This window comes from Rhinolophus hipposideros, assembly GCF_964194185.1.
Source record: "Rhinolophus hipposideros genome assembly, chromosome: 20".
Taxonomy (NCBI): Eukaryota; Metazoa; Chordata; class Mammalia; order Chiroptera; family Rhinolophidae; genus Rhinolophus; species Rhinolophus hipposideros.
Window position 1 is genome coordinate 23703622 of NC_138066.1, and position 17491 is coordinate 23721112.

General features: G+C 32.3%; 1 protein-coding gene across 18 annotated transcripts in view; it reads left to right on the forward strand.

Annotated features, from left to right (window-relative positions):
* The window catches only part of BCAS3 (BCAS3 microtubule associated cell migration factor), a 568714-nt gene that overhangs the window by 134498 nt on the left and 416725 nt on the right, over window positions 1–17491 (forward strand). For 17 of the 18 annotated variants that reach the window (XM_081029000.1, XM_081029006.1, XM_081029003.1 and 14 more), the window contains 2 exons: window positions 225–308; window positions 7369–7539. In XM_081029000.1, coding sequence (XP_080885126.1) covers window positions 225–308; window positions 7369–7539 — 255 coding nt within the window. Of the gene's footprint in view, window positions 1–224; window positions 309–7368; window positions 7540–14992; window positions 15087–17491 lie in introns of all 18 variants that reach the window. The other variant, XM_081029007.1, reaches the window with a different exon arrangement.

Here is a 17491-nt window from a genome sequence, read left to right on the forward strand (position 1 = left end):
TAAAAATCATATTTGAGCATGAAACGGCCTGAGTGGCACCAGTAGATTATAAAAAAGAGTAAAAGTGTCTCAGCGGGCTTTTGGCTGTTTGTATGAAATACACTCATGCAAACATTCCCACCCACCACAATCATTATGCGTGGTGAATAAGCTCTATCCTAATAGCTTGTAGATTAAACAGTTTAATAGAAATGACTTTCTGGTTCCTTTCTCTCGTTTTCCAGTTGATTCGATGTCATCAGTCCCGTGGCGGAGCCTGTGGAGACAACATTCAGTCTTATACGGCTACAGTCATTAGTGCTGCTAAAGTGAGTATCCAGTAGTCTCTGGGAGTTGTGATTATGCGGAATAATTACCAAGTTTTTCTCCCGAATTCGATTCTCCCAAATTAAGATTGCCTCTTCCCTTTTCATTCCCAAATGAAGGTAAGACGTCAGTCAGAATTATTTTGTCACTCATGAGACATGGTGGCTAAATGATTAGGTATTTAATTTCTTCAGGTTCATAAATAATACTTTACTTTCTGTTGTAATGATTACAGGGTTTCTATTTATTCAATTTTAAATATTTAAGTCTGTTAGCTAAAGTCTGTTATGTAATTAGTAACTCTTTCAAAAGAAGCTTTACATGTCTGAAGTGGTGACTTCTGGATTCTTTCTGTGTGATTTTCATTATTCATCTATACTGACATCCCTTTGCACCTTTGAACATTTAGGAATCCTTTCGACATAAAAAGAATGTTATTCCTTAGGAAAATGGGAGTTAAACCCCTGGCACAATAAAAAATTCACTTATGTCATAGGGCTGCCCCCTGCACATTTGTCACGTGAGTTCTTTTTGTGTGTTTGCGAAGGTTAATTTTGATGATGGCTTGTAAACTTTATGCTGATTATAAGGTATTCTTATAATCACTATCCTTTTGAATTCTGAAGTATACAACAAAACAATTCTAATAATAGGGATGACATAGTGAATCTAAATGACAGCATATAATAGAAAGCACAACTGTACAGAAAAGAACAACAGTTTAAAGTAAACCACAGGGAGGGAATCAAAGGTCACACTGTTTTTATGTAAAACAAATACAAAAATACTTCAAGATTGATCACAAATGCTTGCATGGTGTGCTTTAGAATGTGCTCGTTGGTTTGATGAGAGAAGCATTACATACTTTTCACTCAGAAGGTAAATACTGAATGTCTTTATGCTTACAGCACTATATATTTTAGATTTGAGAATGTTTATAAAAATTGTTTACTTCTCTTCATGTGTATGCAAAAATTATGATGGTTATTTCAGTGAAGAGAAATCTGAGACAGAGTAATTAGGCAGCATCAGTGTTATTCAGTTAGTTTATAATAGATGCACAAAATAGACCAATGAGATTTACTGCTCAAGTATTAGATTTTCTTTTTAGCTTATCTGTGTCATACACTTGCATCTGGATAGCTCATTGTATTATCATTTTGACTAATTTTCATTTATGTGATGGAGGACAACTTTTCAGCTCCCCTTTTGCTCTAATTATGTGTTTTTGTGTCTGCCTGAAAGGAAAGTGACCTGCTTTGTTCAGTAGCTGTTTAGCCGTTTAACTATTAGCTGAAAAAGTGGACATGCTGGAATGAGGTTAGACTAAATATGCTTTGAAAAGAACAAGTCCAAACTCCCTACTTTCTATACTCCAATATTTCAGACTGCAAGGAATATACTCATGTCTTCCACATTTAGACGCTTAAGAAATTACTTTTTGACAACACCTTGATCCAGTCAATTTCAGATAGACCATTGGTCACCAATGAAATTGGTGTTAATTGAAATTCATTGTTAGCTCTGCCAATGGATAGAATTCTGCCTTTAGCTCTTGAACAAAGTGGTTAATGTTCAAATTTTTTAAATTGCTTTTGCCTGATTGTAATGATTATTCGTGTTCTTGTTTGTAAATTTGCAAAATGAAGTGAAAACATAACCATGGACATAAAAGTCACCCATTTCTTGATAGTTTTAACACATTCAATCCAATCATATATCGTACCCTGTTCTTTTAACTTGTACTTAAAATGTCATGAAATATTTTTGAAAAAGTTTTTCCTATATTTATTTGTATACTTATAGACTCCTGAGTTAGAGAGCATGAGCTTTATTTTAAAATGCTGACAAATTATTTTCCTAAAATCCTACGAAATAGAATGATCCTTAATTTCACTTGGATATTTTATATAGGAAAGATTAGAAAGTTGGGATGATTCCCCCTTACACACACAATGATAATTTCTCTTAGTAAGTTATTGGATATTAGAAACTGTGGGTAAATTAGCCTTGTAATGTATAAAGCAGTTTCAGTTTTACATGGTAAATACATCAAATCTACTTCTCTCATCAAGTAGTACAATTATAAATGTATTCTTTTGTTTTTGTTACTGTTACATTATGGATTATACTCGTATTATATTATTGTGTTCACTTGTGAAAATTAGTCATTATGAACACTTATAATTGCTGTACTTTGCTGTATAATGGCGTATAGAAGTTTACTAAGAAACGAAATTCTAATCTCCCTAAAATATCTTCAGACCTAGAAATCCTCTTCAGAGAAATTTAACATTTAACAATAAACAATAGCAGTGTTACAAAGATTTTTCCATAGAATGAAAAAGAGTCAGATTATGCCTAATTTGTGTTATGATGCAAGATTGCCTTGTATTGAAACTTGATAAGAGCATTATGAAAGACAAAAACTATAATCCTCTCTTAAGAACATAGATATGAAAAGTCCTAAATAAAAACTAGCAGAGAAAATAAAACAACATATAGTAAGGATAATGTGTCACAATCCAGTTGGGATAATTCCACAATATAAGGCTGGTTTATTACTGAAAATCTATGAGTGTAATTTGCCACATTAACAGAACAAAGGGAAAAAAAGATTATCTCAATATATGCACAAAAGGAGTGATAAAATCGAACATATATGTATTGATAGAGTCTTTTAGTAAATAGTGATAGTTTCTGGTTCTCTAGAATTCCATTTCTTTAAAATTACCAGACTGTTTAAATACAGTAATAATGGTCATCGTAAAGATGTTTCTGGTAACTCCAATATCTGGCTCCCTTTTGGGTGTGTTTTTGTTATTTGTTTCTGATGGTGCTCATTTATGACATATTGACTCCTTGTATGCCAGATTTTATTTAAAAAATCTTTAGAAACAGTTTTGAGGTTGAGATGATACCAGAGTTCTGTAGCACTATCAAGTCTTGGATTATCTTAATGCAAATTTCACGGATTGAGATTACTTAAATTATTTAAACAAAACTCACCTGAAATAGCTTTGAGAGCCTGATTATTACACGTTCAGTCTTAACTTGTACTGTACAGTGTATATCCCTTTATGTTCTAATCCAAAGCATGGAGGGAAGGTCACCAGGTTGGCTCCTTTGAATATGACCAACTAGCTCCACAAGTCTGTCAAAAACACAGCTCAGTCTCTTAGCAACACCCTCTAGAATCGTCAAGTGCATCTAGGCCTAATACCCTGCTAACATGTCTGGATTTCTTTGTTCTCTTAGATTTAGACGTAGTAATACTTCACTATCTTATTAAATATTCAGTACCTTCAAACAGAGCTTTTTCAAAAAGTTCTCCCCCGTTTTCCTACTTGTTTTCATTGTTTTGATTGATCTGATTTGCCTAGACTGTCATTGAAAATAGAAAATAAAATTTCTTATTATTTCTTACCATTTTTATCACTTCTAGGTAATATGATATTTTTTGAGCTAGAACATGGAAGATATTTTAAAAACCATGTAGTATGTGCTCCTTAAGAAAATACTAATCTTAAAATAAGTTCACATTTCATTGTTAAATCACTTTCTCAGAAAGAGTAATTATTGATATTTTTCTCTCTCTGATGACAGCTTCTTACGGCTTCATAGAGGTTACTTAACCACTTTGTTATATTGAATGATTAATTTTTCAATTTTTTAATTTTTTTGTCTCACCATACAATTGTTAAGTATAGACATATTAATTGTATATGTACTTGTATCTCCTTAGAGCCAATAATCTTTTTTTTTTTTTTTTTTTTACAATTTCTGGGTTTTCAAATAGAAGTTAAAATTAATCTTTATACTTTTAGATTTCAAAATTTATTGACTTTCCTTTTAAAGAATATAATAGTGATGAATTCTCTGTGATGGTGATAAAGGAAAAAATTTAATATTGAATTTGTTCAAATTAGATTATTTTCATACATTTATAAAATCTTGGTCCATATTTTCTAGTTACCCTATAACTGTCCTATTTGATTTTTCCTTTTAATGTGTTTTAACCCCAGTGTGGTAAATTGATTTAATAAAAATGCCTCTGTTTTCTCTTGCTATCTGATAACTTCTTAATGACAACTAACAGCTTTTGTGAGGGCAGCAGCATTAGCACTAATGGATAGGGAGGACAACTGATACGGCCTGAGAAAGGTTAAAGACGACTAGTGACCCTTTGGCAAATCTGTCTGTAACTGAACAGAATAAGTAAGTACCATGCTGATTGGAATTTTCCATCATAGTGGATTATCTCACACATTTGTTATAAATTTATGTTCAGTTTTCTTACAGATACGGTTTCTGTGAATACTCTTGAACATTAGTCGGGTATATGATGAGCTTTTAAATTTAGATACCTCAGATTGTGCAGGCACTCCACCTAAGTTAACATCTCCATTTGCCTAAAGTGGAATTTGTTTTTTCATTCCTAACTTTCGCTTAGCCTCCATGTATTTCATATGTGTTTGAGGAAATCACCAGGTATGCACATACCGTTTTTACTACAATGGAGTGAAACGGCTAATTACATGGTGAGGTGATTTAGGTATCTTAATGTGGTATGTGAAAATTATTACATCATTATATATTTCTTCTGGACACTAATGCTCATTGATGTGACGTGGAAACAAATTTCTCCTAGAAGCAAAGGTCTTTACTAATGTAGAAAACTTATAGCATCCCTCTCTCACCTCCTGCATTAGACCTTGTGTTGAAAGTTAGTGAGCTATGAATAGTACTATCTTGTCACTTACTGTACAAAGTATAGATTTGTTGACTATTCAATTTTGGGTTTAGGTTTTTGTGCACTAATAAGATGACCCCACTGGTAGTCATTAGTTGTTGTTTTTTTTTTTTTAATGAGAAATATCAATAGCTCTTCATGTAATATAATCCTTTCACTATGAAATATACTACTCTGCGCTCCTTCCCCCACCTCTTGGAGCTTTCTTTACTAATTCTCGTATATTAACTTTTCCCTTTATCATGTGGTTTGCTTTGGTACATTACTTCCCATTTTCTGTGTGCTCCAGTTATTTTCGTTTATTCCTATTCATTGGTATAAGAGCATGAAATAGGCTCAAGGGCAAATGGGGAGGATATATTAATACAAGCTATGACTCGAAACCTGAAAGTCATTCCTTTGATAAAGGGGTAGCTCCGTTTAAGTGGGGGCATCTCCATTAGCAGTAATGGAGTAAGTACATCAGCTGAGGCATCTCAGAGGTTAATAAGACTTCCTGGCCAGCATTTGACATCAATACACTGTGGCGCCTGATTTTGTTGGTCCTTCAAGAGGCTTTCTTGACAACACTCTAACAGACTTTGTGTAAGTCATTTCTTGTGAATTATTGAAACAAATGTTTGGCTGCTAATTGAGGAACACTGCTGTGTTTTATAATCACTGCAGTTTGAGTTTTTAGCACTAAACAAAACGGTTACAATTGATTTGTGGCTTTTTCCTGGTTTCAGTCAGCTGTAAGTTATATCTTTGCTTGAATTTAGCAAATGGCTTTGCCGGTCATTTATTTAAGTATTTATTAAGATACACTATTATGGTCTTCATCCTCTCCCCACTGCCCAGAGTATTCATCTGTGTGAGATCACTAGCAGTAACAGGACTAGATTACAAGGCTATACTGGATAGCAGTTAGAAGCAGGCTTGGGAGATAGTCCTAGTTTTGAACTCTGGCTTTGTCATTGGCTAGTTGTATGAGCTGCTGTTTTACTTAACTTCTATAGCCTGAATTTTGTCTTCAGTAAACCTGAGATGTTTGAGGAAATCTATAGAGATCGCTTATGTTGAGAGCTTTAACCCACTGCAAGTTCATGGTAAAGGTTCCATAAAATATAGGTACAGTAAAATAATGCATATGTTACTAGTGTTAGTTATACGGTGTTTTAAGGGAAAACTTCTTTGGAAAACACGTTTCCTTTTTAAAATTCCAATCTAATTGTTTTTAAAGTCACATTTATTTTCCCATAATTATTTTTAAGAGTCATCTTACTAAAAATTAATTTGAAGTATTTTAATAAAAACCTTTTCTCACAATATGAGAATTGGGAAAAAATATTTCTGAATGTATGTCTGTGATATATAATTTTACATAATGTCCATGCAATCTAGACTACTTAATTTTGCCTCTGATGACTGGATCTTTTTTCAATGTGTATGCATCATATAATTTTCTTTTTGCTTTAGCTTTCTTCCATTTCAGAGAAAACAAAACATCACCTTAACAGTATTGCTTGTTAATGTATATGAGAATGAGATGAGATTCCCATAAAAAATACTCACACACCAGTAACTTTTATCTATTTCCTTTGAATGAAATGCAACTGAAATGTAATTATAAAATATCTTAAGTTGTCTTTATTGAAGTTGTATATTAGAAGCATTACTACATTGAATTGTTTTCTGTTACCAGAGGTAAAAAGAACCTTCTAAGCTAATTTTATGTGATATTTCGGTCATCTAGTAATTAATATGTTGGATGGAGACTGTATGCCAAAAGTTGATGTACAATATTATATAACATATTATAGATTATCTTTGGAAGTGTGTTTTTTTTCACATGGGGATTCTACCAGTGTCATAGTTTTTTCATGCTAAAAAATAGATTTAAATTTAGTTTTATATTATTTCAAAAAATAGAACATCACATAGTTTCTACTTACTATGTCATGCATTTTGTTATATGCATTAAGGAGAGGAGAAAAAAGAAATAATTTTTATAAAAATCTGGTTGTATTGAATGTGAAACAAAGCTCTTGAATTATTTACCTATGGCATCATTCTCACCATGCTGACTGATACCATTCACTCAAAGTAATACTGATTTTCTAACTAGAATTTAAGATCATATGAAAAGTCAGAATGAATTTCTATGGTAGTTCACTGCATATATATATATATATATATATATATATATATATATATATGCTTATAAGAGAATAAATAATTTAATGGTTAGAAGAATTAACAAAATGCCTATTTCTATTTAGAATCCAAATACTGATGTAAAGTCATGCATTTTACCTTTCGTTGTATAGACATTGAAAACTGGCCTTACAATGGTTGGAAAAGTGGTGACTCAGCTGACAGGCACACTACCTTCAGGTGTGACAGAAGATGACGTTGCCATCCATAGTAATTCAAGGCGGAGTCCTTTGGTCCCAGGAATCATCACAGTCATTGACACTGAAACAGTTGGAGAGGGCCAGGTAAGAACTTCCGAGGCATGTGATGTCCGTTTTCTGCAGAGGATGGGCTGACTGAGAATACACTTGGGGATCAAAATCAGCCAAAATGTACTTGGACCTGGAGATTGTTAATTTGGAATTCTAGAAATTGTAGTTATTTCAGGTTAGAACATTCCCCCCCCCCCAAAAAAAAAATGATGAGTAACATGTTGAAACCTGTTATTTCAAATTTTACTAATGTATCATACCTGATAGTCAAATGGAGGTTCTAAGGAATTCTTGTGTTATCTCTTCGTTAGGACATGTTTCATAAATAAATAACTGTACATCTCTTTATACTGTTCTTTTCATAATACTGTTTTCTTTAAATGGTATTTGTTAGAACTTAAATCAGAAGATTAATAATTTGTTTCTAGGGTAGAGGCTTGCTTATAGAAGTAATCAACAAGCTCTTACATATTTGAGGAATTAAAAACTTAACTATGATGGTTACAAGTGACAGTAATGTGAATAATATAAAATTTTATTAGAGACATTTCTTTGTAAATATAAAAAAATACACAAAATCTCAAAGTATATATTAGAATGTATACATGGTAATAAAATAGCTAATTATAAAATCCTATATCTTCAGATAAAACATATCTCTTAAAAATTTATGTTCAGAAAAATTTAGAAGGATTGATTATAAACATGGAAAAATACCTTACACTTGCACTTAAGTCTTGTTAGTAAGAAACCAGTTTGGTTGTGTTTTTTCCTCATGCACTCATAAACATTATTTTCTTTTGTTATCATAGTCTTGAATTTAAATACATTTCTGTAAGGAAGGTAATAGTTTGTGATCACAGCTTTAAAAATATAATCTAAAATTGATTACTAGAGTAAGAGTAGAACAACATTTGTGAAACAAATTATTTTAATCGTACACAGAATTTATATTTAATTCTGTTTTCAGAACATAATGTTTAGAAACCATACGAGCCTTTAAAGTATTGATTTTTTTTTTGAGAAAATTTGCTTCCGGTCTATATGGTTCTGCTTCTTGGTGAAAGATTACATTTGACCGCTACTCATGTACTAATTCCTATAGCAAGATCCAATGGCATTTCAAAAATAATGTAGTCTACTGCAATTAAAAGACAATAAAATCTCGAAATTTTTGATTATTGAATTTGGCTGTTGTATTTTATTTGAAATCAGAATAATAATAATTATCCACCTCTGCCATCTTAACTTTGTGGTTAACCAAATATGTTACAGGCTTGTATTCTTGTTTAAAACTTTTTAATGAAGTGCTAGCAAACTTTTCAGTTGAGTGTAATGACTTTCCTTTTAAGTTGTGTTAATTAGCTCAAGTTGATAGACACATACAAATGTTCTCTTTTTAAATTGGAATTAAATATATACATCCTTTAGTGTTTTATGATTGTTAAAGTAAAAATATTTTCTTTTGTCCTTTGATTCTTAATTAATTCACCTCCAAGGCCACCCACATTTACTGAATATTAACAACCCTCCTCAACATTGTCTAGTTTGGTGAGTATAAGTAAGTCTGTTAAACATTTAGCATTTGTTGACAGACAGATTTGTGGTCATTTGAAAATGGGAAATGATATCTCTTATTATCTTTGATGAAATAGAGATGTAACTCATTTTTAAATTATATTTATTTATAGGAACATGTAAAAAGAGAAATTTAAGTGAATTATATAAAAAGCACAGCAGCAGGTCTTATGTTTCCAATTGCGGCCTGCGGGGTGGCCCTCCCCTCACCCAGTTCTCTAGTAACTTGTTATAATTTAAAAATGGAATACTCAGATTTAGAGTATGGACATGGACTCTAGATTGTGGAGTGGGAAAAGTTAATTTTTCTGTGATAAATGCATTGTTAACACTTGAAACGAGTAAAGTTGTTTATTAGAAAATAAGAATCATAGAAATACCAGGTTTTAAAAATTTTAAAAATAGATAAAAAGTTTCAACTTGAAATTTTATCTTTTCTGTTATTTGTTGGGAGCATAACCTATACCACTCTAAAATTTTCACTTGATTTAAAAATTCTATTATAAGGCAGGAAATAAAATGATATTCAATAAAAGGTAAGTTGCTGTGTGCATTTTGAAAGAATTGTAAATATTTTTAAGCAACAAAATTTCTTCAGTATAATACTGTCCTCCTTTCTTTTATTAATGTGAATCTGTTTTTTGTCAAGAAGACATTTTTGTCTCTGATAAATAGTTCAGTTGGAGTACAGGACTGTTTGTAGGTTATGCTGGATTGTATTAAAAAGACTGTGGTGGTTAATGTGATAGATTTACCACTTTTAGCCGTTTCCCACTGATGTTTGACCTTAGCTGTAATGTTTTTCCTTTTCCATATACATCTCAGGAGCTAAAGCTGACATTACGTTCACTTTTGCTGTTTAAATCCATTGTGCCTTTAATAAAGATATTTTCATGTTACAGTGGCAGTGCATAAAACTTGATATACCATCTTTCTGATGCTAATTTGATCAGTTTGATTTTATAGTGATGGGATCATTGTGTGGTAACTGCATTAAGGAAGAATGGATTTGATTGACTGTGTACGTTTTTATCTGTGTTACTTTCATGTTTTTATTTAAAAGCATTTCGTGGCTAGGATAAGTTAAGTGGTATAATTTGCCTTTACACGTTTATGTAATTGAAGTTAGCAATGTGGCAATGGCTGTAATCAAAGAAAAATGCTCCAGAATGATGACATGTGAGGTATCTTGCCCTGAGTACAAGTGTTATTCATAATAGTTTAATGGTTCCTGAGGTGTTTTGTCTATTTTTTTTGTTCATATGACGAAGTCTTAGCCACCTTATATCAATTAATGTGCTTTGCTTTGTTTTAATATAGTGAAGTTGTTACGATGTATAGGTAGGTGTTCAGCCTGCTTAGTTAAGTGGTGAGTTACAATTATACATCTTAGGACAATTGTATTGGGATACCTCTCATATCACCTATATGCAACGGAATAATGCCATGGAGAGAATCCTTCCAAAGGTATCTGTTATGTTTGTGAAGCTCATGAAGAGAAGATAAAAAGAAAGCCATGTAGTGGTATGAGGTTTTGCTTGCACCAAGATTAATGTGGATGGATTCGTACCATCAACTAGAATACTCAATACTAATTGGGTTGGAAAGAAGTAGAGGGTTATAATATATACGAAAGGAAAGGGAATCTTATAAGATCAAGTTAAAATAGAAAAATGGGCAAAAAAACAACACACTTCACAGAAGAAATATATGCAAATGCTATAAAACCTATACCCATGACTTCACTTGTTATAAGAGAAAGGTAAGTTAAAACTACCTTATCACCTAGAAGAATGAGAGAAGTTCAAAAGCTTGCAGTTTACATTTTTAACTTTTAATTTTGAAATAATTGTAGACCCACAATAAGTTGCACATATATCCATGTTCCCTTCCCCCAGGTTCCTCCAACTTTCCTGAATGGTGACATCTTATACAGTTGTAGTACAATATCCAAACCAGAAAATTGATAAAAATAATAGCACATTACTGTTGCTGGGCTACAGACTTTATTAAACTCTCACCATTTGTTTTACCTGCATTCATTTGTGTGTGTACATGGGTGCCTATAGTTCTATGAAAGTTTATCCCTTGTATATATTAAGATAATCACCACTACAATTAAGATACAGCATTGTTTAACACACTCTTCTTTGTATTCATGCCCATCCCTTTCTCCTGACACCCACTAATCTGTTTCCCATCTCTATCATTTTTTGAATTCTAGAATGTTACATAAGTGAAATCATATAGTATTTAACATTTTAAGATTGATATTTTACGCTAAATACAATATCCTTGAAGTTCATTTAGTTTGTAATTTATTCTTTCTTATCCCTCTGTTGTATTCCTATATATGAATGTATCTGTTCAACCATTTACCTACTGAAAGACATTTGAGTTGTTTCTAGCATTTTGCTATCATGAATAAAGCTGTTATGAGCATTTCTGTAAGAGTTTTATGTGATTTATGTAAAGTTTGCATTTTCCTATTTTAAATGCGCAAGAGTGTGATTTGATGAGTTTTACAAGTGCACGTTTAGTTTTATCAGAAGGTGCTGAACTGTTTTCCAGAGTGGGTGTACTGTTTACGTTCCAGTAATGCATGATAGGCAGATTTCTCGTCAGAATCCATGAAAGATAAAGGGAGTAGTACAACATCTTTAAAATAGTGAAATTAAAAAAACACGTTAGACCTAAATTCCCTATCTAGTGAAAATATCCATCAGGAATGAAGGGTAAATAAATACATTCTTATAAAAAGGAAAACTAAGAGAAATTTGTCATTAGCAGATCTACTTGTAAACAATGGCTCAAGGAAGTTTTCTAAAGAAATTATACCAAAAGGCTTGGAACTGCAGAAAAACCGCAGAATGGAATATACATTATTCATCAAGAATAATGAGAAATACTCATTATTCTTCTCATGAGTTGAGGCCATCATCTGTTGTGATGATCAACATATGTTTTAGAAATACTTAAAACTTGAATTTTAAAAAGTGGGGAAGTAAATTGAGCTTCACAAAAATTTCAAAATGTTGTGCTACATATGCACCATTAAGAAAGTTTAAAGACAACATGCTAAAGGGGAGAAAATATTTGCAAATCAATTTTTGATAAGTGACTAGTATCTAGCATATAGAAAGAACTCCTACAACTGACTAATAAAAGGATAAATACACTTATTTTGAAATGAGCAAAGCATTTGAATAGACTTCTTTTTTTTTTTTTCTGGTAAAGTATACCAATCAATGGCCAATAAGCCCTTATTTGCTGCAGGTGGGAATGTAAAATTGTTCAGCTGCTTTGGAAAAGAGTTACAGTATGACTCAGCAATTTATCTCCTAGGTATATGTCCCCATATAATGAAAATATATGTCCACTTAAAACCTTGTACATGGATGTTCATAGCAGCATTATTCATAATAGCCAAAAAGTAGGAGCGACCCAAGCGTCCATCAGCTGATCAAATGGATGGATAAATAAAATGTGGTATACACATACAATGTAATATTATTTATCAATAAAAAGCAATGAAGCACTGATTCATGCTACAATATAGATGAATCTTGAAGACATTATGCTAAGTAAAAGAAGCCAGCCACTAAAGAACACATATTGTATGATTATATAAAATGTCCAGAATAGGCAAGTTTATGAAAAGAGAATACTAGATTATTGGTTACCTAGGGCTGGCAATTTAGAGGGAATGGGGAAATGGGGGATGACTGTTTATGGTTATGGGGCTTCTTTTGGGCAATGAAGATGTTCCACATTTGATTGTGGTGATAGTTGTACAAGTCTGTGAATATGTCATATGTCCTAAAGCAAACCCTTAGCATATTTAGCAAACTTGTTTAAACATTCCTGGAGACTGCTCCTGTAAGACTTACTTTCTTTTTGTTTTTCTCACCTAAGATTTTTGAAAGCCAGATCGAACAATGAAAACAAAGATGACACAAATAATTTATAATGCATATTTCCCCCCAATTGTGGTGAAATATGCATAATATGAGATTTGTCATTGAATCAGTTTTGCGTTTACAGTTCAGTGACATTAAGTACATTCACAGTGTTGTACAACCCTCACTATTATTCATTTCCAGACCTTTTTCATCGTCTGTTCTCATTCAGTAATAACTCCCCCCCATCCCCATCCCCACAGTTTGGGGCGACCATCATTCTACTTCTGTCTTCAGTAGAGTGCCCATAATTAAAACAACATACAATACAAAGTGTTGAAAAGATGTGGAAAAATTGGAAACCTCATACTTTACTGGTGGAAATATAAAATGATATAGCTACTTTGGAAAACAGTTTTTCAGTTTCTTGAAAAGTTCAGCATACATGTACTGAGCAAATCCACTTTTAGGTATCTCCTCAAGAGAAATAAAAACATGTTCACAAAAAGATGTGTATGCAGATATTCATAACAGTATTAGGCATTGTAGCAATCAACTAGAAATAATCCAAATTGCTAAGAATTGGTGGGTGAACCACATGCTATGGTACCTCCATACAACTCAGCAATGTAAAGAAATGAATGATACCCGAAACCACATGTTAGAACTAAAAATTGAGTGAAAGAAAATAGAAGATAAATTGCGTAATTCTACTTATATGAATATTTTTAGAAAAAGCGAAAGAGATTGCTTGGGGGTTCGGTGTTGGAGATCTACTGTAAAGTCATGAAGTAATTTGAGGGGAGATGGAAGTATTCTAAATCTCGACTATAGTACTGGTTACACAACTGTATACATTGACTAAGCATTACTTATATATTTTAAATGGGTGATTTGTGCGTTTATATTTACTGATGATTGGGGAATGACTCCCAGCTATGATGAAGAGGTAAGCAAATCTATTCCCCAGAAAATAAGTATGTTACTGGACAGAATGTTAAAAAACTAACTACCGGCACACCTGGGAGATATTGTGGGTTCGGTTCCAGAACACTACAATAAAGCGAATATTGCAATAAAGCAAATCACAGGAATTTTTTGGTTTCGCAGTGTATATAAAAGTTATATTTACACTATACTATAGTCATATTACACTAAAAAATATAGTTATATTTACACTATACTATAGTCCATTGAGTGTGCAATATCATTGTCTAACAAAACAATGTCCATACCTTAATTTGAAAACACTTGATTGCTAAAAAATGCTAACCAGGATCTGAGCCTTCAACAAATTATAATCTTTTTGCCGGTGGAGGGTTTTACCTTCAATTTGTAAAACTACGATGACAACAGCAATAAAAAACCCTGCAATATCTGTGAAGCACAATATCTGTAAAGTGCAATAAAACAAAGTATACCCATATTGGGGGCCTCTGGAAATTGAGTAAAAGCTAACTATGAAGTGATAAGCATGTATGCGTATTCATGAAAAGAAGCTTGAACTTGGGTATCAATAATAGGAGACAGTGGCCTTGCTTGAGGAGGCCGCTCTTACATTTGTCTGGAGCTTGGTAAGTGTGATAGTTTTACTTCTAATAAATGGCTGTGTTTAACCTGTTATGTTCTTTTTCCTTGTTCTGTTCCAATCATGAGCAAGAATTTTCCAGCAGGTCATAACACAATATGAACTATATGTTTCTTACTCTTCTACCTAGCTGATTTTATGCTTTTTGGTTTTTTGTGAACCCACATTTCAAGAAATTATTGTCTATGTCATCTAGTCAAGTTAACCGTTTTTAGAGTTTATACGATTTTCTGCTGGGATCATATTATATCTTTTCCTCATTCACAAAGTGGCGTTCTCACCGTATGTGACAAGAATAATCTTCTAGTATAGTGGAAGCAGGTTATTTGGTCAGGGACATTGAGGTATATAGTTGTGTATATCTTCAGGCTCAGTAATTGGTGAGTAAAGGATAACTACCATTTGCTTTCTTTTTGTAAAGGTGCTTGTGAGTGAGGATTCTGACAGTGATGGGATCGTGGCCCACTTCCCTGCTCATGAAAAACCAGTGTGCTGTATGGCTTTTAATACAAGTGGTATGTCTTTTTTTTTGCCATTTATATCATGAGTTTTTCAATTGATTTTTTAGAAATGGAAAATATGAAATATGGAATCTGGCTCGTCTTTTTTAATTAAAATTTAATGGGGTGACAATGGTTAGTAAAACTACATAGGTTTCAAGTGCATTATTTTGTAATCCATCATCTATATATCACATTGTGTGTTCACCACCCAGAGTCAGTTCTCCTTCCATCACCATATATTGGACCCCGTTTATCCTCATCTTATATTTGTCAGTGTATAGCAGAAAAGTAAGAAGTCTTCAGTGAGTGGGTATTGAATGAATGAGTTTATAGTAAAAATTTAGATACCTTTTTTTAGTTTTTATTAATTTATTAAGGTGACACTGGTTAGTAAAATTATATCAGTTTCAAGTGTGCAGTTCTATAACACATCATCTGTATATTGCACTGAGATACCCTTGAAACATTCGTTTTACTCTAAATAACATGGGGATTGAATGGCAGCAGTAGGTAAGCAGTGCTGTTGAGTTTCAGTCATTTCTGTATTATGAGTATTATTAAACCAAGAACTTCAATATTCCAGACTTCATATTTACTCGTATGTATGCAAATGGCATTTTCTTTGTAACTTCAAGTTTCTTGTTAACTCTTAACATTTTATAAACTAGTTTACTTGTATTTCTTCCTTTCGTGTGTTTGTGTGTGTGTGTTTTGTTTTTTTTCTGGTTTGTTTTCCTTGTTGTTCTTAAGTCATTTGATAAGGAGATATGTTATAGCAATGTGGAATGCCCTATTACTTTTCATTTTCCCCCCCAAGATTTTTATTATAAAAAGTTTCAAACATAAAAATAGATTTAAAAGATAGTATAGTAATGACCCATTTTCCACTAACTCAATTAAACAGGTGTTCAAAATTTACTATGATGTTAAATATATAAATAATATAATTTATACATATGTATTTTGCATAAACATTTAAATGTAAGTTACATATAAGATAACATTCCACCCACTGCAAATTAACTATGCATTTCCTAAGAATAAGGACTTTTTTCTACATAACCAAATGTTATATTTTAGTTCAGAAAATTAACTCATTATATTATCCAATATCCAAGGCATAACTTAAAATTCCCCAATTGTCTCAAAAATGTGTTGTCTAGCTGCTTCAAATAGATCTAATTAAAGTTCAGTTCTTACATTTTATGTCTCTTTAGTTCCTTTTAGTCCAACATATAACTTCTTCCTTTTCTTTTTTGTGGTGTCCAGACCAATTATCTTATGCAAATTATGGATTTGTCATATTTTTTCATTATAATAATGTTTTCTTTATTCTCTGAGAAGGCTTTTAAATACATTCAGGCTACGGTTTTTTTTAACTTCATAAGTATTGCTGTCTACATCATTTCATCCCAGTACGAGACACATTATATCAGATTGTCTTGCTATTTATGATACTATGTTTGATCATATGGAGAAGTTAGTGACCCATCAAATGTCTGGAAATTTGGCCTCATTTCTTAAACAACCTTTTACTTAGTAGTTTTGTTTCACTTAAGGCTGTAGAATGGTGGTTTTTCTAATTCTGTTGTGTTTTCTGCATTGGAAATCTATATCTATACCTATACCTATACCTGTACCTGTACCTGTACCTGTATCTATCTGTCTGCATGTATGTATATTTCTTTCATTGACCAGGAATGAACCTCAGTTCTCCTGTATGTAAAAGACAGGGTAAATGCTCAATCCTTTCCCTTTAGTTACCAATTTTCATAGTTAGCAATTGGTTTAACACATCCGGTGGTGGAATTCCACTCCAGTGGAGTTAGTTTTGAAATACTATGTTTCTAAATAAAAGATAAAATTGTCTTTTGCTTTCAGAGCTGAAAGAGTCTTCATAAATTTACAATCTTTTCAGATCTTATTTCTTTGGTTGATAAGTCTGAAGAGACTGCCATCTTTCTCTTATTCTGCAGAAATGATCCCATCATTTAAAATTGATGGAAAGACCCATCTTTCCCTTCTTTTCATTTTTTCAAATAAAGAGTGATGGTAAGAGAATAATATAGAGTACTTTGAATAATCTTCCTTTTAATATCTTAATTAGTCATTTTTGTTAGGGAGGAAGATTTTTGTAGTGATTGTTGATCAGTACCATTGATTTAACTAATGAAGACAAAGATTTATTGGAGTGCTCTGAATGTTGTGGGAATTAAGTTAAATTTGAAGAAACAGTCTGGAAGTTATGGCCCTTACAGCACTCCACTTGGAGTAACCAGTATGACTCATTTTGATACTCCATCTGTTAGGTCAAACCTCCTTTGTATTAATGTATATTTCATATTACCATAGTCAGAGTGCTTCAGACACTGGAAGCTCTATTTTTTCCTGTCTATGACTTTCCATTATAATAAGAA